Genomic DNA, 21,392 nt, shown 5'->3' with positions numbered 1-21,392 from the left:
TAAGGAAGGCGGAAAAAAGGCGGGCTCTAGGCACCGGCGGGCCGAGAAGGGGGACACCGAAGAGGCGGGAAAAGGCGGGTGGGTCAGCCGTGCGCATGTGCGTCGGCGAGAACTGCAGTCCCCGACGTGCCTTGCGCTGGGTGGGCGCGGCAGGGCATGCTGGGAGCTGTAGTTCTCCTGGCGCTGGGCTGTGCCATTTCGCTCGGGGCCGGGCTCCCACCTCCCCGCCCGTGGGCGGGCGGAGCCGGCGGCGCCGCGGGGCCCCCATGGCGGCGGCGACGGAGCGGACGGACGAGCTGGTGCGGGAGTATTTGCTCTTCCGCGGCTTCACGGCCGCCTTGAAGCAGCTGGACGCGGAGATTAAGGCGGACCGGGAGAAGGGCTTCCGGGTGAGTGCCGGCCGCGCCCCCCCCCCCCCCCCCCCCCCCATCGGCTTTTTGGCGGTGCGCTGGGCGCGGGTGCCCCCTGAGCAGGCCGCCGGCGCCCCTCCGCACACCCGCTCCCGGGGCTGGGCGAGGGGGGCGGGACGGATGGCGGCGGGGCAGCGCTCGCAGCTTCTCCGCGGAAGCAGCTCTCCTCAGAGGCGGCCGCCCCCCCCCCCCGCCCCCGCCCCGCCCGGGCTGCGTTGGGCGCCGGGGCCCGGCCGGGCGCGCCGGCGGGACCCCCCGCACCCCGGCCCTGCCGCTGCTTCTGTACGCGCAGCCTCCCGGCGGGGGAGGGGAGGGGAGGCACCGGGTGGGTGACGGGGCTCCTCCTGTTTGGCTCCGAAGCGGCGTTGGCGGAGCGCAGCGGCGGCGGGCGGCGGGCTCCGGCCCCTCGCCCGGCTTCCCGGGCAGCCGCCGCCCCCCGCCGACGGTCTGCTCGGCCCTCCCAAAACCGCCGCCCCCGGGACCCTACGCCCATAAACCGCCAGAGGATTCTCCTCAGCTTCGTGCCGAGAGGAGCGGAGGGAGGAGACGCCGGTCCGAGCGGGCAGTGGCAGAAGGAGATCTCTTTGCCTCGATTTTTTTTTTTTTTTTTTCTTCCCTCAGTCGTGAGATTTTTATCCAGCGGCTTTACAGCTCCGCTCCTTAGTTGGGATGACTTAAGCACCATCTACCTCGAATTTGCCAGCCTCGAAAATACAGTTTTTGTGTGAGGTTCATGTTCCTGTAACAGCAGTTCTGGGCACTGAATGTAGTGTTTTGAACAGTCAGATTTTTCTTTAACCGGCAGTACAACCAGTGCCTTTATCATCCATAAAATATGTTGCTTTTATTTTTTAAAACATGAGCACTTTGTTAATGTTTAGAGGTCAGCAGCCAGTTGGCTTAATTGGAATCATATTGTCCAAGAACAGACTGCTGGGGTCACAGACTTCCATTTCCTTCATCTGTAGGAAACCACAGAGATGAGAGGTTGGATGATGTTTTAAGACATGAAATGATAAGGGGGTTTAATTATATATTAAGTGACTTTGGTAGTTTAATTTTGTATAGGGTGCAGATTTTACTTTTTTTTCGTAATGCCTGTCTTGGCCATCAGGAATCACTGAATGAAAATTCTATTCCCATACCACTGTTCTGCCTTCATATTGCAGAAGTGATTTTCAGAGACCTCATGACCAGAAAGAATCTGTTTCAAACTTCTATGACTGTCATGTTAGTAGATGATGTTATTAAAGGTACTTCAAAGATTGCAGTACAATGGATCTTTCTTCCTCTTTATGTTGGCTAAGTACAGTTTTTTCCTTTTAGTCTAAAACCAGTACTATTTTCCAGATGCTGCCCTTGGGCTTTCAACATTTAATCACATTATTCCTGTTTCTTTATTATCAACTGACTTTTAAAAGCAGTAGAAAGTTTTGCTTACTTGCAAAAACCCCCACCAACTGTGTTTAACAAAATGTGATCTTTTTGTCAAAATCTGTTTGGCTATGTTCTTTGATGTTTCTTTCTTTTTTTTTTTTTTTCTTTTCCTTTATTTGAAAGATGCCACAGAGTGGAAGAATGCTTATACAAAATGCAGTGTTTCCAAGATTAGGAAAACAGCTAATGCATAAGTGCTAGACTGTAGTCTTATTTGTGCAGTTAAAGCTTCTCAGCGTTAAGTTACAGAAAGTCTCTTGTGCCGGAAGAGCCCTCATGTGACTGCAGCCTTCCCTATTTTGTCCTTTTTAGGTGGATAAGATAGTGGACCAGCTGCAGCAGTTTGTTCAGAGCTATGATCTGCCCGCCTTGCGGGATTACTGGAGTTATCTGGACCGACGCCTTTTCAGCCGTTTGGAAGATGTGTACCGGCCAACGGTGAACAAGCTGAAAACCAGCTTATTCCGATACTACCTCGTCCATGCTGTTCAGGTGGTATTTGATTTTTAGGCTTCTGTTTTGAAAAGATCCAGGTCTCTGAAACCAGAGCAATGAAGTACCCTTGTGAGCCTCTGACAGGCCTGGTGGGTAAGGGACAAGCAATTCATGTGTCATGTATCAGGAGTGCAGTAAGGAGTCTGATGCAGATTCACATGACAGGCTTGTAAGTGGGATAGGGAAGCTTGGGTGAAAGGGAAGTACAGTTAGCTGGGAGCAAGATATTTGCACTCAGACACGAAGGCAGGTCCCCTTCAGACAGGATGGCTGTGCTGCTAGCTCAGTGCTGCTCAGTCTCTGTTAGTAACTTGGGTACCAGGAGAGATCACAGGGTTCATCAACACCTCTCATGGCACTGCCATGAGAACAGAGGAGGACGAGAACAGTGCTCAAAGCAGTCTTCACAAGTTGAAGAAACTGGCAGAAAAAAAGCCCCAAGCACCTGCATGTAGGTAGTAGTCAACTGCTCCAATGTAGAATAAGGAACGATTGAGCAGGCAGCAGCAGTACCGGGAAGGGCCTTACTGCAGCACTGGGGATCAACAGGCAGGATCGTCTGTATTCCTTCCACGCTAACCTGCTGGCAGGGCTCAGCCAGTTCTTCCAGACACCACGGTTCTTAAAGCATCAAGGGAGTTGGAGGGTCCAGATGGAAAAAAAAGTGCCTTGAAGTTGGTAGAGTTGATTTTTAGTTTATAAGAGAGGGGAGAAGTGGGCTTCAGATCTATACAGGGTCATGTGCGAGAGGAAATAATTGGTGTTTTTTTGTTTTGAATAGAATAGGAAACAATGAGCTTAAAATGGAGCAGACATTATCTTGTTGAAATCCTAGGAAAGTCAATGGAACATATTACCCAGGGTGAGCTTTGACAAACAGAATAGGCAAATACCTGTCAGGATTTTGTGTTTCATTTCATACCATTTAGAAGCAATGTTTCCTCCTTGATTCTGTTTCCTGACTGAAAATCTCTAATGATGGGTGTTGGTGAAGGAGTGAAAATCTAATGCACGTTTCTGGAAGTGTGTGGGGTTTTCTTATGTTTTGTTTTGCCCTGTGCTTATCTTGAGGTGTGACTGTCCTGTCTGAATAATGTATCAGATGGAAACCTTTTCAGGCTACATCTGCTGTAGGACTTGAGTAATTTGAAGTATACTTTGGTCCTGTATATGAATGCTCAGGTCTTACGTCCGTGCACAAACTGCACTGGTTTAGCTGGAAATCAGTGTGATTGTTTCCATTTGTCTCGGCCTTCAAACAAGACTGTGGTGACTAGAAAGAAGGTCAGATTAAGTGCATTTGTGAGCTTCTCCTGGTGTATTTGAGATTTTGTTCCCTGATGAATCGGTTAACTCTAACGACTTGCTCTGTTGGGTGGTGAAAGTAGTTATTAGTGTGTTCGTAACACAGAGCAAATATTCCTGGAACCCATGTGGTGGCATTAATGGAAGTGTGAGCCCTGTTCTTGCTGTGTTTCAGACCTGCCGCAATGACAAGGCGCAGGAGTTCTTCCTCAAGCAGGCCTCTGAGCTCCAGAACCAGGCGGAGTGGAAGGATTGGTTTGTCCTGCCCTTTCTCCCTGCCCCAGACTCCAACCCCACCTTCGCCACCTATTTCTCGCGCCAGTGGACGGATACATTTATCGTGTCTCTGCACAACTTCCTGAGCGTCTTATTTCAGTGCATGCATATCCTTTTTGCAACTAATAGTTAAATCTACCTTGCCCTGGTATTATGCTTACTCTTAGCAGTGGTGCCAAGAATATAGTATTATAGAACTTGCTGCTTTCAGGTGATTGTTTAGAGCCAAGACTTAATAGGAAGCTGGTGTTTACCAGAGGATGCTGGAATAGTTATTGTTCAATTATCTGATGATATATTATATTCCCTGGGCACAAACAGTTGTGGTTGTTTCTCATGCTGAACTCATTCCTATGCTAGTGACTAGATGTGTGGATCTTGTTCTGAAATGCTTTTCTTTTTTGCTTGGCAAAGTACAAAACAGGCATGCAGCCTTGGGTCAGAGTCCATAACTGAACTAGCATCTCCTGTTAGACCTTTCTCTGGGTACATATGTTCACAACATATTCTAGTGACAGCTCACTATAATAGGGCAGTTCAATGTTGGTAGAAATAACAGCTTTTGTTCCACACTACAGAGTGCTGATCCTGTTTGTTTGCTGAAGGGCAGGTTTACACTGTGGCTGGAATACAGCTCACCTCAAACTGTTTCTTCAGTGTACACTAATGCAGTAACATAACCTGTCTTGTCCTCTGCTTCTGATGTACAAAAAGGAAGATCTAAAAATCCTTGCAAAGCTGATGTGAAGTAGTTTGTGCAACAGTAAAGAACAAATTTGGCTGAGGTAGCTAAGCTGTTACTTAGCCTTCTGGCCTTGCACATACTTTTTGCTATTAGTATGGACTGGACAGCTTTTCTGTCCTGTAGGCAAATGGCTGGTATGGAGTGCTGGCATTTAGAATTAAGCCAGGTAAACACAAGTTCTTCCCTTGGTTTTCTTTAACATTCTTCACCAGTTCCAGTGATTTTGAATTTCGAAGCTGAATGTCTCAGGAGCAGCCTCATACAAGAAGAAAATGAATCATTGCGGCATAAGGTCAGAAGTGAAGTCACTCTTTAATTGCTGACTGTATGAGGCTGTGAGTTTTGTAAAATTGGTTCCATCCATTCAAAAAAATTGTAACTGTTTGGTGCAGTTATTTCAAAGCAGGTTCTTCTATAGGTAGTTTGTTATTTTGGCTTATCTTTTAACTGTCTCCAGCAAACTTAGGGTTGTGATGATATCACGAAATGTCTGTTCAGGGTATAACTGTCCCTCTCCCTGTGCTATCTGACTGGTGGCTGGATCCTATTCAAATGTCTTTCCTGCTACACTGCAGAGTCAAGACAAGCTGAAACTAGTGTCAGGTTAGGGACATACATGCCTGACTTTGCATGGGAACTTAGGAATAATATTCAGTCACTTCCAGATTTTAGCTGATGGAGCAATAGAAATGTGCAGTAACTTCTGGCAAAGAGGCAGAAACCGTTACTTCTGAAATGGCCGTTTCATGGTTGAAGTGCACTTAAAGCAATTTAGATCAACTAATGGAAATGTGAATGTCTCTTTCCCAACTCTACACCTTACAGTAAACCGTAAGAAGGGCTGACTGGCTCAGACAAAATGTCACCCAGCTCCATCTCTTGTTTTTGACAGCACCATCATCAAATGCTTAGAGAGAGGGTGTAAGACTATATAACAGAGGTTGGTCCTTTCCTATTGGAGAGATTTGGGAAATCTACAGTTTAAGAACTCTGTAAACTACAGATCCCATGTGGATGATCACATACAAGTGGGAAGCCTTATTCATGTAAGCAGAATGTTAGTTTCACTTCCTCAAACACTCCAAGTAAAAGCTCTGTCTGTATGAATACTTCAGTAAAATAAGCTTTGTGCTTTACCTTCAGTGTTAGAAAACATTATGGTGTATGTTTTGCTTCCTGTTTCAACTGTTTTGATAGCTGATAGGCACTGTTCATTTGTCCTAAAAATGTTGAAGTAAAATAGAACAATTGATTTCAAAAAGGAGACGCTTTTTCAAAAGAAAAGCAAGGTTTGTCACCAAACTGTATGAAGTCAGTGGATCAGACAAACTTTGACAGCAGGGTTCTGCAAAGATGGTCAGTGAATAGGGACAGCAGGATAAGGTATGTTTTGAAATAGAGCTCTTATTTCCTCCAATTTTGTATTCTGTACTTTTAGTCAAAGCTGGTTTTGTTTGTGGTATGTTGATTGATATCACAGACTGGATAAGCATTCCTCTGGCAAATAGGCAGAGGTAAAACTAGACTTTCCGTTTTGGAGAACTGCTTAGGTCAGAAGAGGAAGCAGCTACCTATGGAATACAAGTTTAAATAAAAAATGGTATGAATAAATATTGAATTCAATGCTAGTTGAAATTAAGTAGTGATTCTGATTTCACTGTTGAAACAATCCAAATACGTGACTAGCAAGCTGGATTTCTACAGCTCCTTTTTCTTCTTGTAATTTCTTTCCTTAAATACTATGACAAGAGGAAAAAGAAGAATTATATCTAGAAAACAAATGTACAGAAACAGAAAAGGCTGAGGAACTCTTCAGGTGAACAAGAGTCACAGGCATAAACCACAACTATCACAGAAAGCTGCATCCTGATGTTACCCTCTGCTAAGGGGGGAAAAAGAAAATTGTCTCATAATGTGGAGATAATTCTCACTGTCATGCTTGGGAGGGAGCTGGGCAGGGTGTGGAGCTGGATTCCATGGTGACCTGGTGGCATTGGCCTGAGCGCACCAAACCCTTGGCTGTGGGAAGAGAGGGTCTACAAGAAAGCTGGAGAGGGACTTTGTACAAGGGCATGTAGTGATAGAAGAAGGGGTAATGGCTTTAAACTGAAAGAGGGTAGATTAAGATTAGATATAAGGAAGCAATTCTTCACTAGAAGGGTGCTGAGACACTGGCACAGGCTGCCCAGAGAAGCTGTGGCTGCCCCCTCCCTGGAAGTGTCCAAGGCCAGGTTGGACGGGGCTGGGAGCAACCTGGTCTAGGTGGAAGGTGTCCCTGCCCATGGCAGGGGGGTTGAAAATAGATAATCTAAGGTCCCTTCCAACCTAAACCATTCTATGATTCTGTGAAGACTACCTTATAGGCTTAGTGCCCATACATCACTACTGCCAGTCACATACATTGCCCTGGCCTTGAACTGCCTGCATGGAGTAGCTGATCAGCTCTGCCCTGGCTGGCTCTTGTTTCCCAGCACCATTTATGTTCCTACAGCAACAGCCCAAGATGAGGAGTGAAGGGTTTTAAGTAGGCTTCAGTTTTATGCATGTAAAGTACTGACTGTTTTGACTACTTGGATTAATGTGGTGCTCAGCCAGTCAGAGACCTTCTTCCCTCCCCTCCCTTCTAGGGCTGTTGAAATAAAAGGAGTAAACAACTTCATCAAGAGGGAAGGAGGTGAATCTCAGTGCCCCTCTTTTTACTTGACTCTCTTCTCTTGTAGCTGTTTGCTTTGCAGGCTGAATCCTCCCGCATGAAGAAAGAGGAGCTGGAGGTGGAGCAAGCAGCTGTGCATCACAAGTTGCCTGCGTATGTGGCCAACATGGATCGACTAGGGGACTCTGAACTGTGAGTGCCTGCAGGGGAAGGAGCTGGGGACAGACTCTCCTGCTTTTATTGGGTCAGGGAGGCTTCTGGAGGGTCATTTCCTTGTTCCATGCCTCGGGAATCAATGCAAGAAGACATCCAAGCAGAAATTCTCGTGACCTAAGTGGGTTTAAGGGGGGAATTCGTGACGGGCATCTCTCCTACCATTTGGGAGAGAGATTCTTGCCAGTCAGTGAGAGCTCAAGCACACGTGGAAGTCATTCTGCTCTGCTCTCAGCATTATACCCAGGTGTTCTGGGCAACCAGGGCACTGGTAGCAGTGCAATACCCCGCAACATTGCTCAAATGAAATGGATTGTCTCTTAACTCCTATTTACTGTAGTGCCTGCATTACAGTAGAGGAATGCCTTGTGTTGTTTTGTAGACACTGTTACTGTATGACCCAACGGGGTCATTGTTATGGAGAGATACTTTCTTGCTTTTGCAAAGTCAAGGGAAAAGGAGTTTCTCTTCTATGAGGCTCGGTTTTGCACAGAATTCCTCATAAACTTGCTATAGTTAAAGTGTGTTTTATGGCTGCACTTACTGTCTTCCTACCTGTGGAAATTAGGCAACATACACAGTGATACAGCTTGTGTAATTGTTATTTAAACTCTTATTTTTCCCCCAGTACACAGTCATGCAAAGCGAGTCTATGTGTTTGAATTCATTATGGTGTTGAGATTTTTTATTTTTTCCCTTGCTTTAAAAGGATCTGAAAGCAGACATAGCTTAGCCACAAGGTATTAATAACACTGCTGGGGCTTTGACTTTTTCATGTGCTTCCTTCACTTCTATTTAGACAGGAGGGGGACTGATCAGATTATCCTGCCTGACAGTGACAAGTAGAAGTTCTAGCAGAGACCACACACAAGGTCTTTGTTTTAGTGTAAAAGTTCTCTGATTAAATAGAGACCTCAGTGTCTGGTGAACTATCTTGATAACCGCTCTGCACAGGTCAGGCTACAGAGTTTAAGTTGAGATTTTTTGTTTTGTTTAATTACTCTGTGTGGAAAGTCCTGATGTTCATCTGTACATATGGAGAGTGACACGAGGGATAAGATAATTTGTTCCCATATTAATTTTCTTCCATTTGCCTTAGAAATGGCATTTCTTGTATGTGTGACTTGACTTTTAGTCTGGGGGCCAGTCTGGTTGCTTTTTCCATGTCTCTGTTCAACCCAAAGCCCAACTTCAGTAGAACAGTTCCTTCCTAGAAGAGAGGATAGACACAGTGAAGACGATTCTATTCCTCTTCCCATGGGTGCTGCTCTGCTCTAAGAGGAAGCTGTAGCAGTGTGGGGGTGGATAGTTACATTCTGGGAAGCAGCTGCTGCTCTTGGCATTGTAGGCTGAGAAGGGAGGTGTGTGTAATCATAGAAATGGACCTAAACTTTCTTATTTTCTTTGGGTCCAGTTTTTGAGATATTGAGGGCCTGTGCTTTAAAATCCTGAACATGACTTGCTGAATATCTAAGGGTGTTCAGTGAAACATTGGATACTGAATGCCTCTTGAAGCAGGTCTGTTTTATGGCTTGAATTGGGAATCACAGTTGAATAGGGTTTTTGGAAAACTGTATTTCCCTGCCTTTCCTTTATGGTCTTCCTGAACTAACCAGATGGAGTGGAAGGAGTTTGAGGTGGCCCTACAGGTGATTCAGCAACAGTTGAGCCCACTGTCTTGGTGGCATCTCTGAGAAGTGGGCTTTGGTTACAGAAATTGCAATGATCTGCTTCAGACACTAACAGGATGTTTTAAAACAGTTTTTAAACGCATAGTGGCCCATTGGTATGGAAAGGAACATCTGTCCTCTAGTGGTTCAAACAGCTGACACTTTGCTTGTTTGGTGGTCTTTGATCAGGTTATCTGGTTACATTTCATATTCTGTTTGATGGGTTTTGGTTTTTTGTTTTTGTTTTTTTATTAGTGATATGACCTGCAGCCAGAGGAGTACTGCACATTCTCTGCAGTCCCGGGGAGGCTTTCTGTCTTCATTTCTCTCCCAAAGTAAAAAGGGCCCTTCCAGACCAGCCCATCCAAGTGGGGCTTCTCCAACACAGACTGGCAGTGTGCTGCTAGGGAAGAAGGAACCAACAAATCACCAGGTAATTCTCAACTGTGTTCACTGAAAGGTGCTCAGTATCCAAGAAGTTGACTTGCAGCACAGCACTACTCCAAGCTTTTGCTTCCACCTGAAAAAATGTAATGTCATTTCCTTGCAACTGTATGGTAGGCCTGAGTGCAGCACAAGAACAGCTGCTGTTGTGTGGGGGCTTGTGGAGCCCTTGCAGGTGCTTGGTTTCTTTGCTGCCTCTCTTGCTCTTTGTTCTGCAGCCCAGCACAAGCATAACTTTGCCACATCATTCCTCTGCCTTCCAGAGTGCCAAAGGAAAAGAAGGAACAGCGAGCTGTAAGGATGGGAAGAGCCACTTCAGTGGGTTAGTAGCAGGCGAGTCAAGTTCCCTGCAGCAGCGACAGAAGCGATTGCAGGAGCATGGGAAGGAAAGGAAGGAACTGCTGTCAAAAGGGACCTTCCAGGTACCAGGCAACACTGCAAGGCTGGGAAGCAGAGGGCTTTCAGTAGTCTGTTGTGCTATGTGGTAAAACAAGTGCAAGTGTTCCCGTTAAGACTCTGAATGGCTACTCAGATCTAACTGTATCAAAGGTTAATCTCTGTAGTTAATCAACTCCTTCCATGCTCAGTTTATTTCTGTGTCCCTGTTGATGTTTCAAATGGGAGACGAGTTGTCTTTTGTCATGATCTTTTCAACAGCCCAGTCCTGGGGAGCGTATGGTTCATCCACTGTGATGGTTATGTCCAAATATCTTGTTCTAATCCCCATTCCTTAGTGGCAGTTGGCTCATCCTGCCCAGGTGGGTTCTTGTGCGTGTTTGTGCAGGCTCTGAGTGGGACAGACAAAAATTGATAGAAAATTTTCCTGAATAGGAGTGGAAATATCCTTTGTAGCAATGTTTGCTTTTCGGAGGGTTTTTTGCACTGTGTGTTGCAGTTTTGCCTGGAGGTGTGCCCTGCTTTCTCATCTAATGAAAAAATAAAACTGTGTTGTAGATTTTAACTGCTGAAGGTCAGCAGACTACTTCTGCTCACCTGTGTATTGTCTGGCTTTCAGCAGCCATATGGTCAAGGGATACGGAGCACAGAAGGAATGATTGCAGCATCTCAGCTGTGCTTATTTTGGCTGTATGAGATTCTCTGCCTTGGTGTGCTGAGAGACTGTTGCCTGTTGGTCAGTATGTGTGGCTGTTCTGTGTGTGGGAGCACTGCTTTCAAGAGGACATGTTACTCCACCACTGAGCGTTCGAGGTTATGAGAGAACTTCTTTTCGTCATGGCTCATCTAAAACATTTTAATTAAATATTGGTCAGAAAATTACAAAGACCAGTTTCCCAATAAATATCCTTTGACTTTCTTTGTGATGTTCCAGATTAAGGCAGTGTTTTCCTGGCTTTGTAAAAGTTGCTTCTGGTGCTCTTGGGGAAGCTGATATTATTTAGCTTTCTGTTCTAAACACGCATGAGCAAAAAGGAAACTGAAAGGCAGCACTGTTTCTTTCAGCAGTGTCATTCATCAGTTGTTATCTCCCCACATTAACTAACACAGAGAGAAGTGTTCTTGGATTTATTTCCCAATCTTTTCCAGCTTTGTGATTTCAGATGTTTTGATTATGGCAGTGATTGCTCAAGATGAGAAGCTCTTATTAATAAGGCAAGGATGTGTTAGGGATTCAAAGCCATCAATACCAATACCACTTTGGGGCATTTAATTTTTAGAGGATGTTTTAGCAAAGGAATGCTTGCAGATGTTTTAATGGCTTGTGTGCTGTATCTGCATCTTGTTCAACTTCTAGTGGCAGGGGAAGACTAAGCTGCTTTCAAATGCTCCTGTTGCTGCAGTGCAGATACTGTCTCATTCAGACACCTTCACTTCCTAAAACTCCATTTGTTCTGTCTGCCTTGTCAAATTGGGTTTTACGCTTTTGGACTCGTGTGTCGACTCCACCATTGTCATCAGTCAGTTGGCTGCAGTGGTTGTTCCAGTATGCACAGACTAAGTCTGTGAGAGATGAGGATAATCCATTCATTGGGGCTCACCATGCAACAAGAGTTTTTGTATAGTGCATAGTATTCAGACTTATATATGCATTATATATATATTTATATATACTGCATAGTATTCAGACTTAACGTACATTGCTGAATGCAAGAATTCCTTGAAATATGTTTATTTGCATGTGAGTCTGTACTCTAATGGCATCAGAATGGGCCTCTGGTACCAGCTGAGGCATGCCAAACAGGGATGTTGTGGTTCCTTTAATTCTTACAGGCACATGGAAGGGGGAAATAAGGGACACTACAACCAAGGAGGACACACTAAATGGTGCAATTGTGCAGCACACTATCCTTGTGCTCAGAAAGGTCCCTGACAGAAGGGGTGTTGAACTGACAATGCTTTTGTTTCAGTGTAGCTTCTTGGTTTTTTCTCCCAGCAGGCTTGGGGTGGCTGAAGAGCTTGATCTGGAGCTGCCGCTTCCTTGTATTTCACACAGGATTTCTTCCTTCAGGGCCAAAGTGCTGAGAAGAAAACAGATATTAGCACAGCTGAGACAGAGCCATGCTCAGAGCTGCATGCTGAGCAAATAGAGACTTCAACCAAAACGCCTGCCAGCAGTGCAGAGGCTGTGGGGGTCCGGCAGGAGCAGCCTTTCATTGTCCTGAGCCAGGAGGAGTATGGGGAGCACCATTCATCCATCATGTACTGCAGGTAACAGACTGGCAGAAGAGGGCTTGCTTGTAGAAGCCTCTGAGAGGATCAGCTGTGTCTGGCCTCTTCCAGCCTCTGCTCTCTCCAGTACATTGTGTATGTACTCTGGGTTGTAGGGCAGTTGGGTTGGTGTGACTGGAAATAGCCTGTAGCTTGTGCAGTGAGAATGGACAGATTTTTGTGACTGGGAGATGCCAGCCAGGAAGAAGCTCCCTGGGAAAGCAGGATGGTATTGCTTAAGGGTGTTACGCTTTGCATGTGGAGCTTGGTGTGCTTCGTTGTGCCAGTTGTTATGGACTGAACAGGAAGTGGTGCAAGGAAATTCTGATACTTGCAGAAGGAATTGGTGTGTGGCCAGGAGCGGAAGGATTACTGGGGTACCTATTCTCTTCTAAGAATTTCAGGGAGAAAAGTATCTAATAAGTTTCCTTTTGCACATAGGGTTGATTGTTCTGGACGGAGGGTGGCCAGCTTGGATGTGGACGGGGTCATCAAAGTCTGGTCTTTTAACCCCATAATGCAAACGAAAGCTTCATCCATTTCCAAATCTCCGTTGCTGTCTCTGGAATGGGCGACCAAGCGTGATCGGCTGGTGAGTAGTCTGCCTGTGGAGGCTTGAGAGTCACAGCAGATGATGTGGGGCTGTGTTGCACATTAACTTCTAGACAGCTGCATTGTGGATAAGATCAGGGCAACAGTTCCCATTTCAGTAAGACACGGGGAACTGAAGCCTGTAGGGTCTAAGAAAAAACTAGTGGGGAGTGTATTCTGTGTATTGAGCAAGGAATTCACCACTGGTTGCCCTGAGACAGAAGTTCCCAAGCTGTAGTGCAGGTACAGCTGCAGGGTAGAAGTAGCTCCTTTAAGAAAAGTGTCTCTCTACAGGCAGAGCAGGCAGCCGCTTGTAAGGGCGGGCAGAGGCAACCTGGTACAGCGGCCCCTGGGAACCCTGCAGCAGGGAGCTGGGGAGCTTTGCTCACACCCTGAGCCAGCAGAGAGGGGAGAGCAGGGCCAAGGCGTGGGGGGGTGGTGTTGGCATTCTGTTTGTACAACTGTGAAAAGGACTCCATGGCCAGTTTTACTGAGGTGTCTTATGGGTTGGGATTTGGTGTGTGTATAAGCAGCTTGGGGCTTGTTTAAATATGACAGTTTAAATGTTTCCTGTAGCACATTTTCTCTAGTTCTGTTTCTAGAGAGGAGCCTTAGATTATATTCTGAGTCCTAGAACTGTTGTTAGTGTTTCGTGCCCTCTCTTGGCAAAGAGACAGGGCTGTGTGAGAAGGCAGGCCTGCAACCGAGGGAATATTGTTCACATTCTGGCACTGGCCATGTGTTGCTGCTAACCCCAAAATGCCACCTGTGAAGGGCTGGTGCTGTAGCTTGTCTCTTTCTTTTCTTTTACTCTTAAAAAGGAAGCTGTCTGTGCAGTTGTTCTGATGCTTTTTTCTGCTTTGTAGAGTTTATTTCCTGCTTGCTTATAGATTCTTCTTTCTGAAATATATGTGTATTCAGTAGCAAATCAGGCTCCGGAGTGAGAAGGATCTGGCTTGCTTAATTTTCTTTGATAATGCATCCCTCCATGGTTTTACTTTGTTTTAAATTGTAGCACCACTGTAAAGCATGTGTGAGCCCTTCTGGATAATTTCATCCTTCCCTGGATGAAAGGAGGTGGCTTCTACTTGGTTTTCTCTTAAACTTAGATTGTTAATTCAGTGTTAGTCTTCCCTTGCTCCCATAGATATTGAGACTCCACATAAGTTTTGCAACCTATCATGTTGAGCCATACTCTAGAAGGTGGCTTTTACTCCACCTTGGTGCCTATCCAATCTTTTTTCTCCGTGGAAGGCAGTGCTTTTACTCTGACTTCTGTGGCTCTGGGGTAGGCTTACTTAGCGTGATAGACACAGCAGAACAGGCTGTACCCTAACGCAGTAATGTTTAATCCAACTGTTTAGATAGAAAAAAATTCACTCGGTGGTGGTGGTTGAACAGCATCATTGCGCTCCCCACTCACACTCCTTCCATCTCCTCCTTCCTCTTTTCAAGCTATTGCTTGGCAGTGGGGTCGGGACAGTTCGTCTTTATGACACAGAAGCGAAGAAGAATCTCTGTGAAATCAGCATCGATGAAGACATGCCCAGGTAACTCTGGATTACTGATTTTTATATATAAATATAAATGTTGTTGGTTGACTGTGGAAGGGTAGGTGAAGTCTCAATGTTCCTACTGCTTTCCTGAAACTACAGGACTCTAGACCTTCATCTAGAGGGCACTCCCTGTCTGCGCAGCGTAAAACTGCTCAGTTAAATGGGAGACAGTCAGAATCTGTCTAAACACATGAATCCTGCCCTCCTTTACAGTGCACCCTGTCTTGCAGGGTCTTGATGATGGGAGAGCTCGCAGTCGAGTGGCATGCTTGAGGCAGCTGCTGGAGAGAGGCAATTCATATTGTTTGCTGTGTTTCAGGATCCTCTCACTTGCCTGCAGCCCAAGTGGTGCCTCCTTTGTCTGTTCTGCAGCAGCCCAGAGCCCCATCTCCCACGTGGACTTCTCAGCAGTCAGCTCTGGGGGCAAAAGCATGAACCAAGTTCCTGGGAAGCTGCTACTGTGGGACACTAAAACAATGAAGCAGCAGGTACTTGCTGAGTTTTGTTCCTTTCTTGGTCTGCTTGCTGAGAATGAGTTGTCTTCTGTTTCAATGTGTAGGAGCCCTCTTTCTAAATTATGCTGACTTTCTTGTCAATACACCTTTTTCCCCCCTTCCTCCTTTCCCCTCTGTCACACACAGGATAAACATGAATAGTGTGAGTAGCTGCTGGGCTTGGGTGGGGTGGTTTTGTATTGTTGGCATGTTTTGGGTTGGTTTTTTTTTTTTTTTTGAGGGATTGTTCAAAATAGTCCATAGTCTTGTTTCTATCCTGCCTGCACAGTTTGTGACTGGAAATGTCCCAAGTGGATTGAATGATGCTTTGCTCAGGCTTTCTCCAACTGAACTATATTGAAGGGTTTTCTTTGCTTCCATTTCCCCATCCCTCTCTGTTTTTAAGTGAAGGGCTTCTTTCAGAGATTTCATCTCATGTCATCTTCTCCATTGTTTCAATTTAAATGGGTCAGATTCTGGCAGGAAATCCTTGTCCCATCCCTTGCATTTGCCCTTAAGAAATGTCCCTGGTGTGTAGGAGAAAGCAATATACTCAAGCTAATGTTTGCCAGAAGCTGGTTTTGCAGCCTTGAGGCCAGGGCCAAGCAAGCTGTGGCTTGGCTGAGGTGAATTGTTGGTTTAGTATCACAGTAAAATGCAGCTGCCAACCTTGAAGTCTGTAGTCATGAGAGGTGCAGGGCTCCAAACTGGAGGATTTCTTGCTGCTAGGTACAATCTGTCCTCCCTCCCCTGGAGATCAGCTCCTCAGGGCTCCCAGCTCTGTTTCTCTGCATTAATGCAGGCTTTCCCTTCCAGCTGCAGTTCTCCCTGGAGCCTGAGCCCATTGCTATTAACTGCACAGCCTTCAATCACAACGGCAACCTGCTGGTCACCGGGGCTGCAGATGGGATTGTTCGTCTCTTTGGTACGTTGGAATTGGGCAGTGAGGTGGCCCCTCAGTGTCCCCAGCTGGCTGCCCCTACCACTGTTCTGCCAGCAGGGAGGCAGCTGTGAGACATGCCTGAACACCAAGGTGGAAGCTATTTTCTCTCCTCCTGGAGACCCTTGTAGTGCTACTGGATTTGTTGCTTCCTTCCTGCTGAGGAGTGGAGTTAACTTGTCCTTTAGCCATGTGGCCTTGGCTGTGCCACATAGCAGTACCACTGCCAGAGGCTGAGCCTCAAGGAAAGGAATTAATGTGTGACCTTCCAGTTGAAGGCATGGGCTTGACATCAGTCCTCCTTCCCTGAGCAATTCCTGTTTCTCAGGTTTTGTCCTCTTCAGCCTGTCCTTGTGATAAAGGCAGTTTGGCCCTCCCTCTTCTGTGAATGAGGGATCTGCTTCTGGCCCCGGGTGGCGAGCTGGAGGTTGCAGTTCAGGTCTGTGGGAGGACAGAGCTGGCAGCAGCTGTGAGGGTGGGTGGGATAGCCAGGGGGGAGGAAGAAAGGTGACAGTGGGGCTTAGGTGCAGAAAGGCTGCAGTTGACTGAGCATGTGAGCAGCCCTGTAAAGCTGGAGGAAGAGGTGACTAGTTACAGGCAATGATTTTTGTGGCCAGTATAAAAGCCACATGCTGAAGAATCAGCACAGGGTACTGGGATTGGACTGGGATCCCCTGCACTGATTTAGAGGGCTGAGACAGAGACCTTATGAACACAAAGGGCCTCTCTCACTTCACCTCAGCTCTGTGCGAGTATGAGGAGTGTTCAGTACTGGTTATTCCCTCAGATATGCAGCAGCACGAGTGCGCCATGAGCTGGAAGGCACACGATGGGGAAGTCTACTCCGTTGAGTTCAGCTATGATGAGAACACAGTCTACAGCATAGGCGAGGATGGCAAGGTAGGCTCTGGGTGACCTTCTACTGATCAGCTGGCAGTGAGATCCCCTCCGGAGTTTTCTCCATATGGTGGAGATAGCAATAAGAATACCCTCAGAATCTGGGGGATCTGCGGGCTGCTAGCTGTAATCTTAGGTGTGCAGCAGCACCCCGCTGCATGCAGTCTCTCCAGAGAGAGTGGATAGAAAGCATTTTAACAGCTGGAGCTGTCTTGGACCTTGTCTGCAAATCCTGCTGTGGGTGATAACCCCTTCTCAGGGAATCTGTTTGAAGATGACCTTTCTTTGCCCCTGAGATCACCACATTTGAGATCTGGGATTCACCAGGGAGCAGATCCTTGACCACTTTGCATAAATTTCCTTGTCAGAATCTCCCTGTTGCTTATAATAAAGGTTTCAATTTCTGCGTTTCCAGAGTCTTCAGCAGTAGAGGTGTGGTTCAGGGAGAGAGTCACCTGCCTAAAAGTGTGAGTCTTTGGCTGATGAGAGTTAAGTGAATTCCCACCAGGATCCTGCATGCAATGTGGAAGGACACATAGGCAGCAGTGCTCGTGGAAGTTAGGGCGTATATTTGCCTGGATAGTAGGCAGTCTTACAGCCTTTGCAGCCTGTGTTTTATAAATATAGCCACTTAGATATAGGTATCAAAATGTGCTCTTCTGTTTGGGAAGAGTAGCTGCCTTGCTTAATAATAATGAATGGCCCCTCTACTTTAATCGCAGTCAATTTAACTGTGGGCTTCTACCATCTCTTCTTGTCATTCTAGTTTATTCAGTGGAATATTCACAAAAGTGGCTTGAAGGTGTCTGAGTATGATCTTCCCAGTGAAGCTACAGGTCCTTTTGTTCTGTCTGGATACAGTGGCTACAAGCAAGTTCAGTTCCCACGAGGAAGGCTTTTTGCTTTTGACTCTGAGGGAAACTACATGTTGACATGTTCTTCCACAGGGGGAGTAATTTTTAAGGTAGGTCTGAGAAGCGATGGGGAGTACTCTTACGCCTCCGTAGAAGCTCTTGTTACAAGGCTGCAACAGCAGCCACTGGAAGTTCTCAAGCAGCACCTACTGATACCCATTCCTGCCTTGTGAAAGTTGCTGCTCAGTTTCATACAGTGTGTATTTTAGCAGTGTGTGGGGTTCAAGTGTTTGAACCCTCTGTAAGCATTAAGCCCTCTGTATGTAGCTTGTTCTTAAAGCATAGCTGCAGCACTTTTCCTTAGTGCCCAAGTTCCTTGGATAGAGTTTTAATTTCTTTAAATATATCGACGCATGCCTGTTCAATGCAAAATGCATGATTCTTGATTGATGCTCATCTTTAATCTAGTTGTGTGCTTGCTGAAGCTGTTAGTCCCGGCCTGATTTTCTCTCCTCTACTGTGTACTGAAATGAGATGAAGGGTAAGGCTGAATAGTTCCAAGTGCCCAAGTTTCTGTGCCGCAGTAACAAGTGGTAACTGATCACATGTCCCTTGCCTGCCTCCTCTTGAGTCAATACCCATCAGGATAAGCCATTGCAAGGCAGATTAGATGGAATTTTTCCTTTGCGTTTGGGGCATTCAGAGTGCCTGCACTAACAGGAGCTATAGGCTTATGTGCTCCTCATCAGAGTTTGCTCTTAGCCTGCCGTGTTCAATTACTTCAGCTCAGCTGATGTCAGAAGCTGAGCTGCTTGAACACGTGCTTCTGTCATGAGACTGGAAACTTAACTTCATTGTGTGCTACATACATCTCTGATTTTCTGCTTAATTATGTATGCTGATAGGGATATGGAATCTGTAGCAGGCTTTGGCTTCTCCTGTGGGTGGGCTGCCCCCACTGTAGAAACTTGCCTCCTTAAAAATCTTACGTTTTCCTTCTTTTAGTTAAATGGTGAGGACAAAGTTCTGGAGAGCTGCCTTTCCCTGGGAGGACACCGAGCTCCCGTTGTCACAGTGGATTGGAGCACGGCTATGGACTGTGGGACCTGCCTCACTGCCTCGATGGATGGGAAGATTAAATTAACAACCTTACTGGCTCAAAAGTCTTAACCTGGACAGTAGTGAAGGGAAAGATCAACAGACTCGACAAAACCAGTGTTAACTCCACAGGAACAAACTGCATGGGAGAGAAGGCAAACCACAATCATCGTAGCTTTTGCCTCTTGACAAACGTTAAAAACATTTGCCAAACCACTGTGCAATAGAATGCCGGTGTGGGACCAGATCAGTGGCAGCACTGAAAAATAAGTCTTCGCTGACCCATTGTGGCAGCTGGACTTCATCTGTTAGGGAGTCTTGAGTAGCACGTGGCTACAAGGCTGCTGGGATCATGTCAGGGGTTCTGCAGAAGGTGGTGAGGCTGGAAGAGGCGTGTATGAGGCAGCACAGTGCATGATGATAAGATGGCTCAAACTGGAAAGGCCAGTGTGAAACTAGAGTATCCTTTCAGTATAGCATTTATTGTTGTGTTTGGAGGGGGGGGGGGGGGGCGGGGTGTTGTTGTTTTTAGTTTGGATTTTTTTTGTTTATTTTTTTGCCATAAAAAGAAAATATTCCCTTGCACTTGATTCCTGTGCTCAGTTAAATTTTTGCTGCAAAACATGGAGGGGGGCTGGGACGGTGGTGTGCCAAGGAAGTCTTCTGAATGGAGAAAAGACCCACGTGCTTTCACCGGGTGCTTCTGGCACCGACACTCGCAAACTGGGGGGAGCCAGTGCAAGACATCCAGGAACAAAAATAATTGTGTTCTTTTGGATGTATTGTGTTCCCTTGTGATAGATGCTGCCAACTAGAGGAGAGATCCTGGGTCAGGCTTTTTGAAATGCTTGTGTTGGAGTTCAGAGGCTACATGATGCCTAGCAGCTACTTGATGGCAGATAGGAGGGAGGGCCAGAACCACTCTGGTCCTGTAGAGTGGTCTCTGTCACTGGAACTGCGTCTCCCCCTGCACACCTCCAACATCAGGGCAGGTGCTGTGCTCAGGTATTGCATAGCCTTTGAATAGACTGAGCAACCAGATGTCATCTCCTTACACATCACAGCGGAGTTTACTGCTGCTTTTGTCCTTGCCCTTTATTGAGAGTTTACAGTACTATTGTGCCTTGGCAGAGCTCTCATTCTCAATTATGGGAGGAATGGATCCAGTCAATTGTTTGAAGAGACCTTTGGTATTTTCCAAAGGCCATTTTGGTTTTAGAGCTTGGACATCTGTTAACATTTACCAATGTGATGGGGGATTGCCTGGAAAAGAAGTGGAACGTTATTTTACTTGGGTTTTGCCAAGTGTGCTTTGGCATGTTTGAAGAGTGGCCTGCCAAAGTTGCAATGCATATCTTAGCTATCTCCCTTGCACTTGAAGAGATGGGGACTGGGCCAGGTAGACCTCCATAGCTGGCAGCTTCCCCTGCTGCCCAGCCAGACCTGGAACATGATGGTTCTTCTCCACCTCCAGGTCTCAAAGCAGGGGCTGGAAGTGAAGATTGGCTTGGCTAACAGACATTCTTCACTGGTGGCATCACACCTCACAACGTGACTTGGTGACTGAGAAAGTGGTTGCAATCTCTGTGCCTGGACATGTTGGCTACAGTTTGCAGTTGTTCTGACTGTTTTATGTAGCCCAACAAAGACTTAAGATGAGGTCAGATTTGGGCAAAAAGCTCACTAAAGCAGGCGGGAGGTCTAGCTGAACAAACGGCCTGCAGCGTGACGTTTCCAGATCGCTGAAATGCAGCCTCATTGAGGTTGGAAGGGGCCTCATGTGGTCACTTGAGGCAGGCAGGGTCAACCAGGGCAGGTCATGCAGGACCACGTCCAATTTGGGGCATATCCAAGCATGGAGGCTCCACAACCTCTGTGGCACGACCAAGCCAGCAGCAGGCTGAGCTGGGGCCGCCAGGCCCTGCCTAAGCTCTGTCGTGGTGTCTCTGGCTCAGCTGTGCCTGGCCATGGACCTCGCTGCTCCAGACCTCCCTAGGGCCCTGCTTGACCATCACTGGGCTGTGTCTGACCCTGCTTGCCACCACCACGCCTGACTTCTGGCTTGCCCTCAGAGCTGCCACCTCACCAGGCACGTGTTTGTCCCTTTAGGCTCTTGGCTGCCCCGGCTGCCCGCCCTAGGGCCACCCTGCTCCCCTCGCTCGCATAGGCCAAGGCTGGGCCCTGCCCTGCTGGCTGGGGGACTGACCCCCTTGGGCTCCCTGTCCCCAAGGGAGCAGTCTCTCACCCCCTTCACAAAAGAAAAGCTTTTTCCTTCGGTTGAGGCGGGACTCACCCTGCTTCAGCTTGTCACCACTTATTTACACCTTTGCCTTTCAGCAGTCTACATGTCCATCAGATTCCCTACCACCTTCTGCCCAGACCACCAGGAGGATTGCTCTAAAAAGGCGGGAAGAGTCTGGTAACTTATTATTAGCAGTAGCTCAGCACTAGGCCCTGATCTGGGCACAATCACAGTTCAAGTCTCCCCAGAGGAAAAGAACGTAGATGCGTATTCCCTCTTGGAGTTGTCCGCAGGACTGATTTTCATTCAGAGCAAGGGCAGAGAGAAACACACCAACTGCCTGCACTGAAAGAGAACCTCAGTGAGCCTTCAGAGACAGGACTCTTCTCATCCAAACCTGCTAGG

At 46.9% G+C, this 21,392-nt stretch overlaps 1 protein-coding gene across 3 annotated transcripts; it reads left to right on the top strand.

Moving 5' to 3' along the window:
* Positions 1-196: 196 nt before the first annotated feature.
* On the top strand, positions 197-19,254 carry LOC104356010 (WD repeat-containing protein 91). 3 transcript variants are annotated; one of them, XM_042792820.1, is made up of 15 exons: positions 197-389; positions 2,160-2,339; positions 3,823-4,030; positions 4,878-4,960; positions 7,404-7,513; positions 9,460-9,637; positions 9,912-10,070; positions 12,101-12,315; positions 12,757-12,907; positions 14,362-14,456; positions 14,782-14,950; positions 15,773-15,881; positions 16,684-16,796; positions 17,560-17,757; positions 18,653-19,254. In XM_042792820.1, the coding sequence occupies exons 1-15, from the start codon at positions 267-269 to the stop codon at positions 18,815-18,817; spliced, it is 2,256 nt and encodes a 751-aa protein (XP_042648754.1). In that variant the 5' UTR covers positions 197-266; the 3' UTR covers positions 18,818-19,254. The 3 variants fall into 3 exon arrangements, with proteins under 3 accessions (XP_042648754.1, XP_042648752.1, XP_042648753.1); XM_042792818.1 differs by having other exon boundaries at positions 7,389-7,513; XM_042792819.1 differs by having other exon boundaries at positions 198-389; positions 7,389-7,513; positions 12,116-12,315.
* Positions 19,255-21,392: the final 2,138 nt, after the last annotated feature.

Source organism: Tyto alba, unplaced genomic scaffold, assembly GCF_018691265.1.
Source record: "Tyto alba isolate M040663 unplaced genomic scaffold, T.alba_DEE_v4.0 Super-Scaffold_2, whole genome shotgun sequence".
NCBI lineage: Eukaryota > Metazoa > Chordata > Aves > Strigiformes > Tytonidae > Tyto > Tyto alba.
Note: the sequence above shows the minus strand (reverse complement) of the source record. Positions and strands in the feature narration are given on the sequence as shown.

What these genes read in the sequence shown, in the direction of transcription:
- LOC104356010 (XM_042792818.1), top strand. Translation starts at nt 267, where the DNA reads ATGGCGGCGGCGACGGAGCGGACGGACGAGCTGGTGCGGGAGTATTTG. An exon ending in CTAAAACAATGAAGCAGCAG is followed by an intron (nt 14,951 to 15,772) that starts GTACTTGCTGAG and finishes TTTCCCTTCCAG; the next exon opens with CTGCAGTTCTCCCTGGAGCC. An exon ending in CAGGGGGAGTAATTTTTAAG is followed by an intron (nt 17,758 to 18,652) that starts GTAGGTCTGAGA and finishes TCCTTCTTTTAG; the next exon opens with TTAAATGGTGAGGACAAAGT.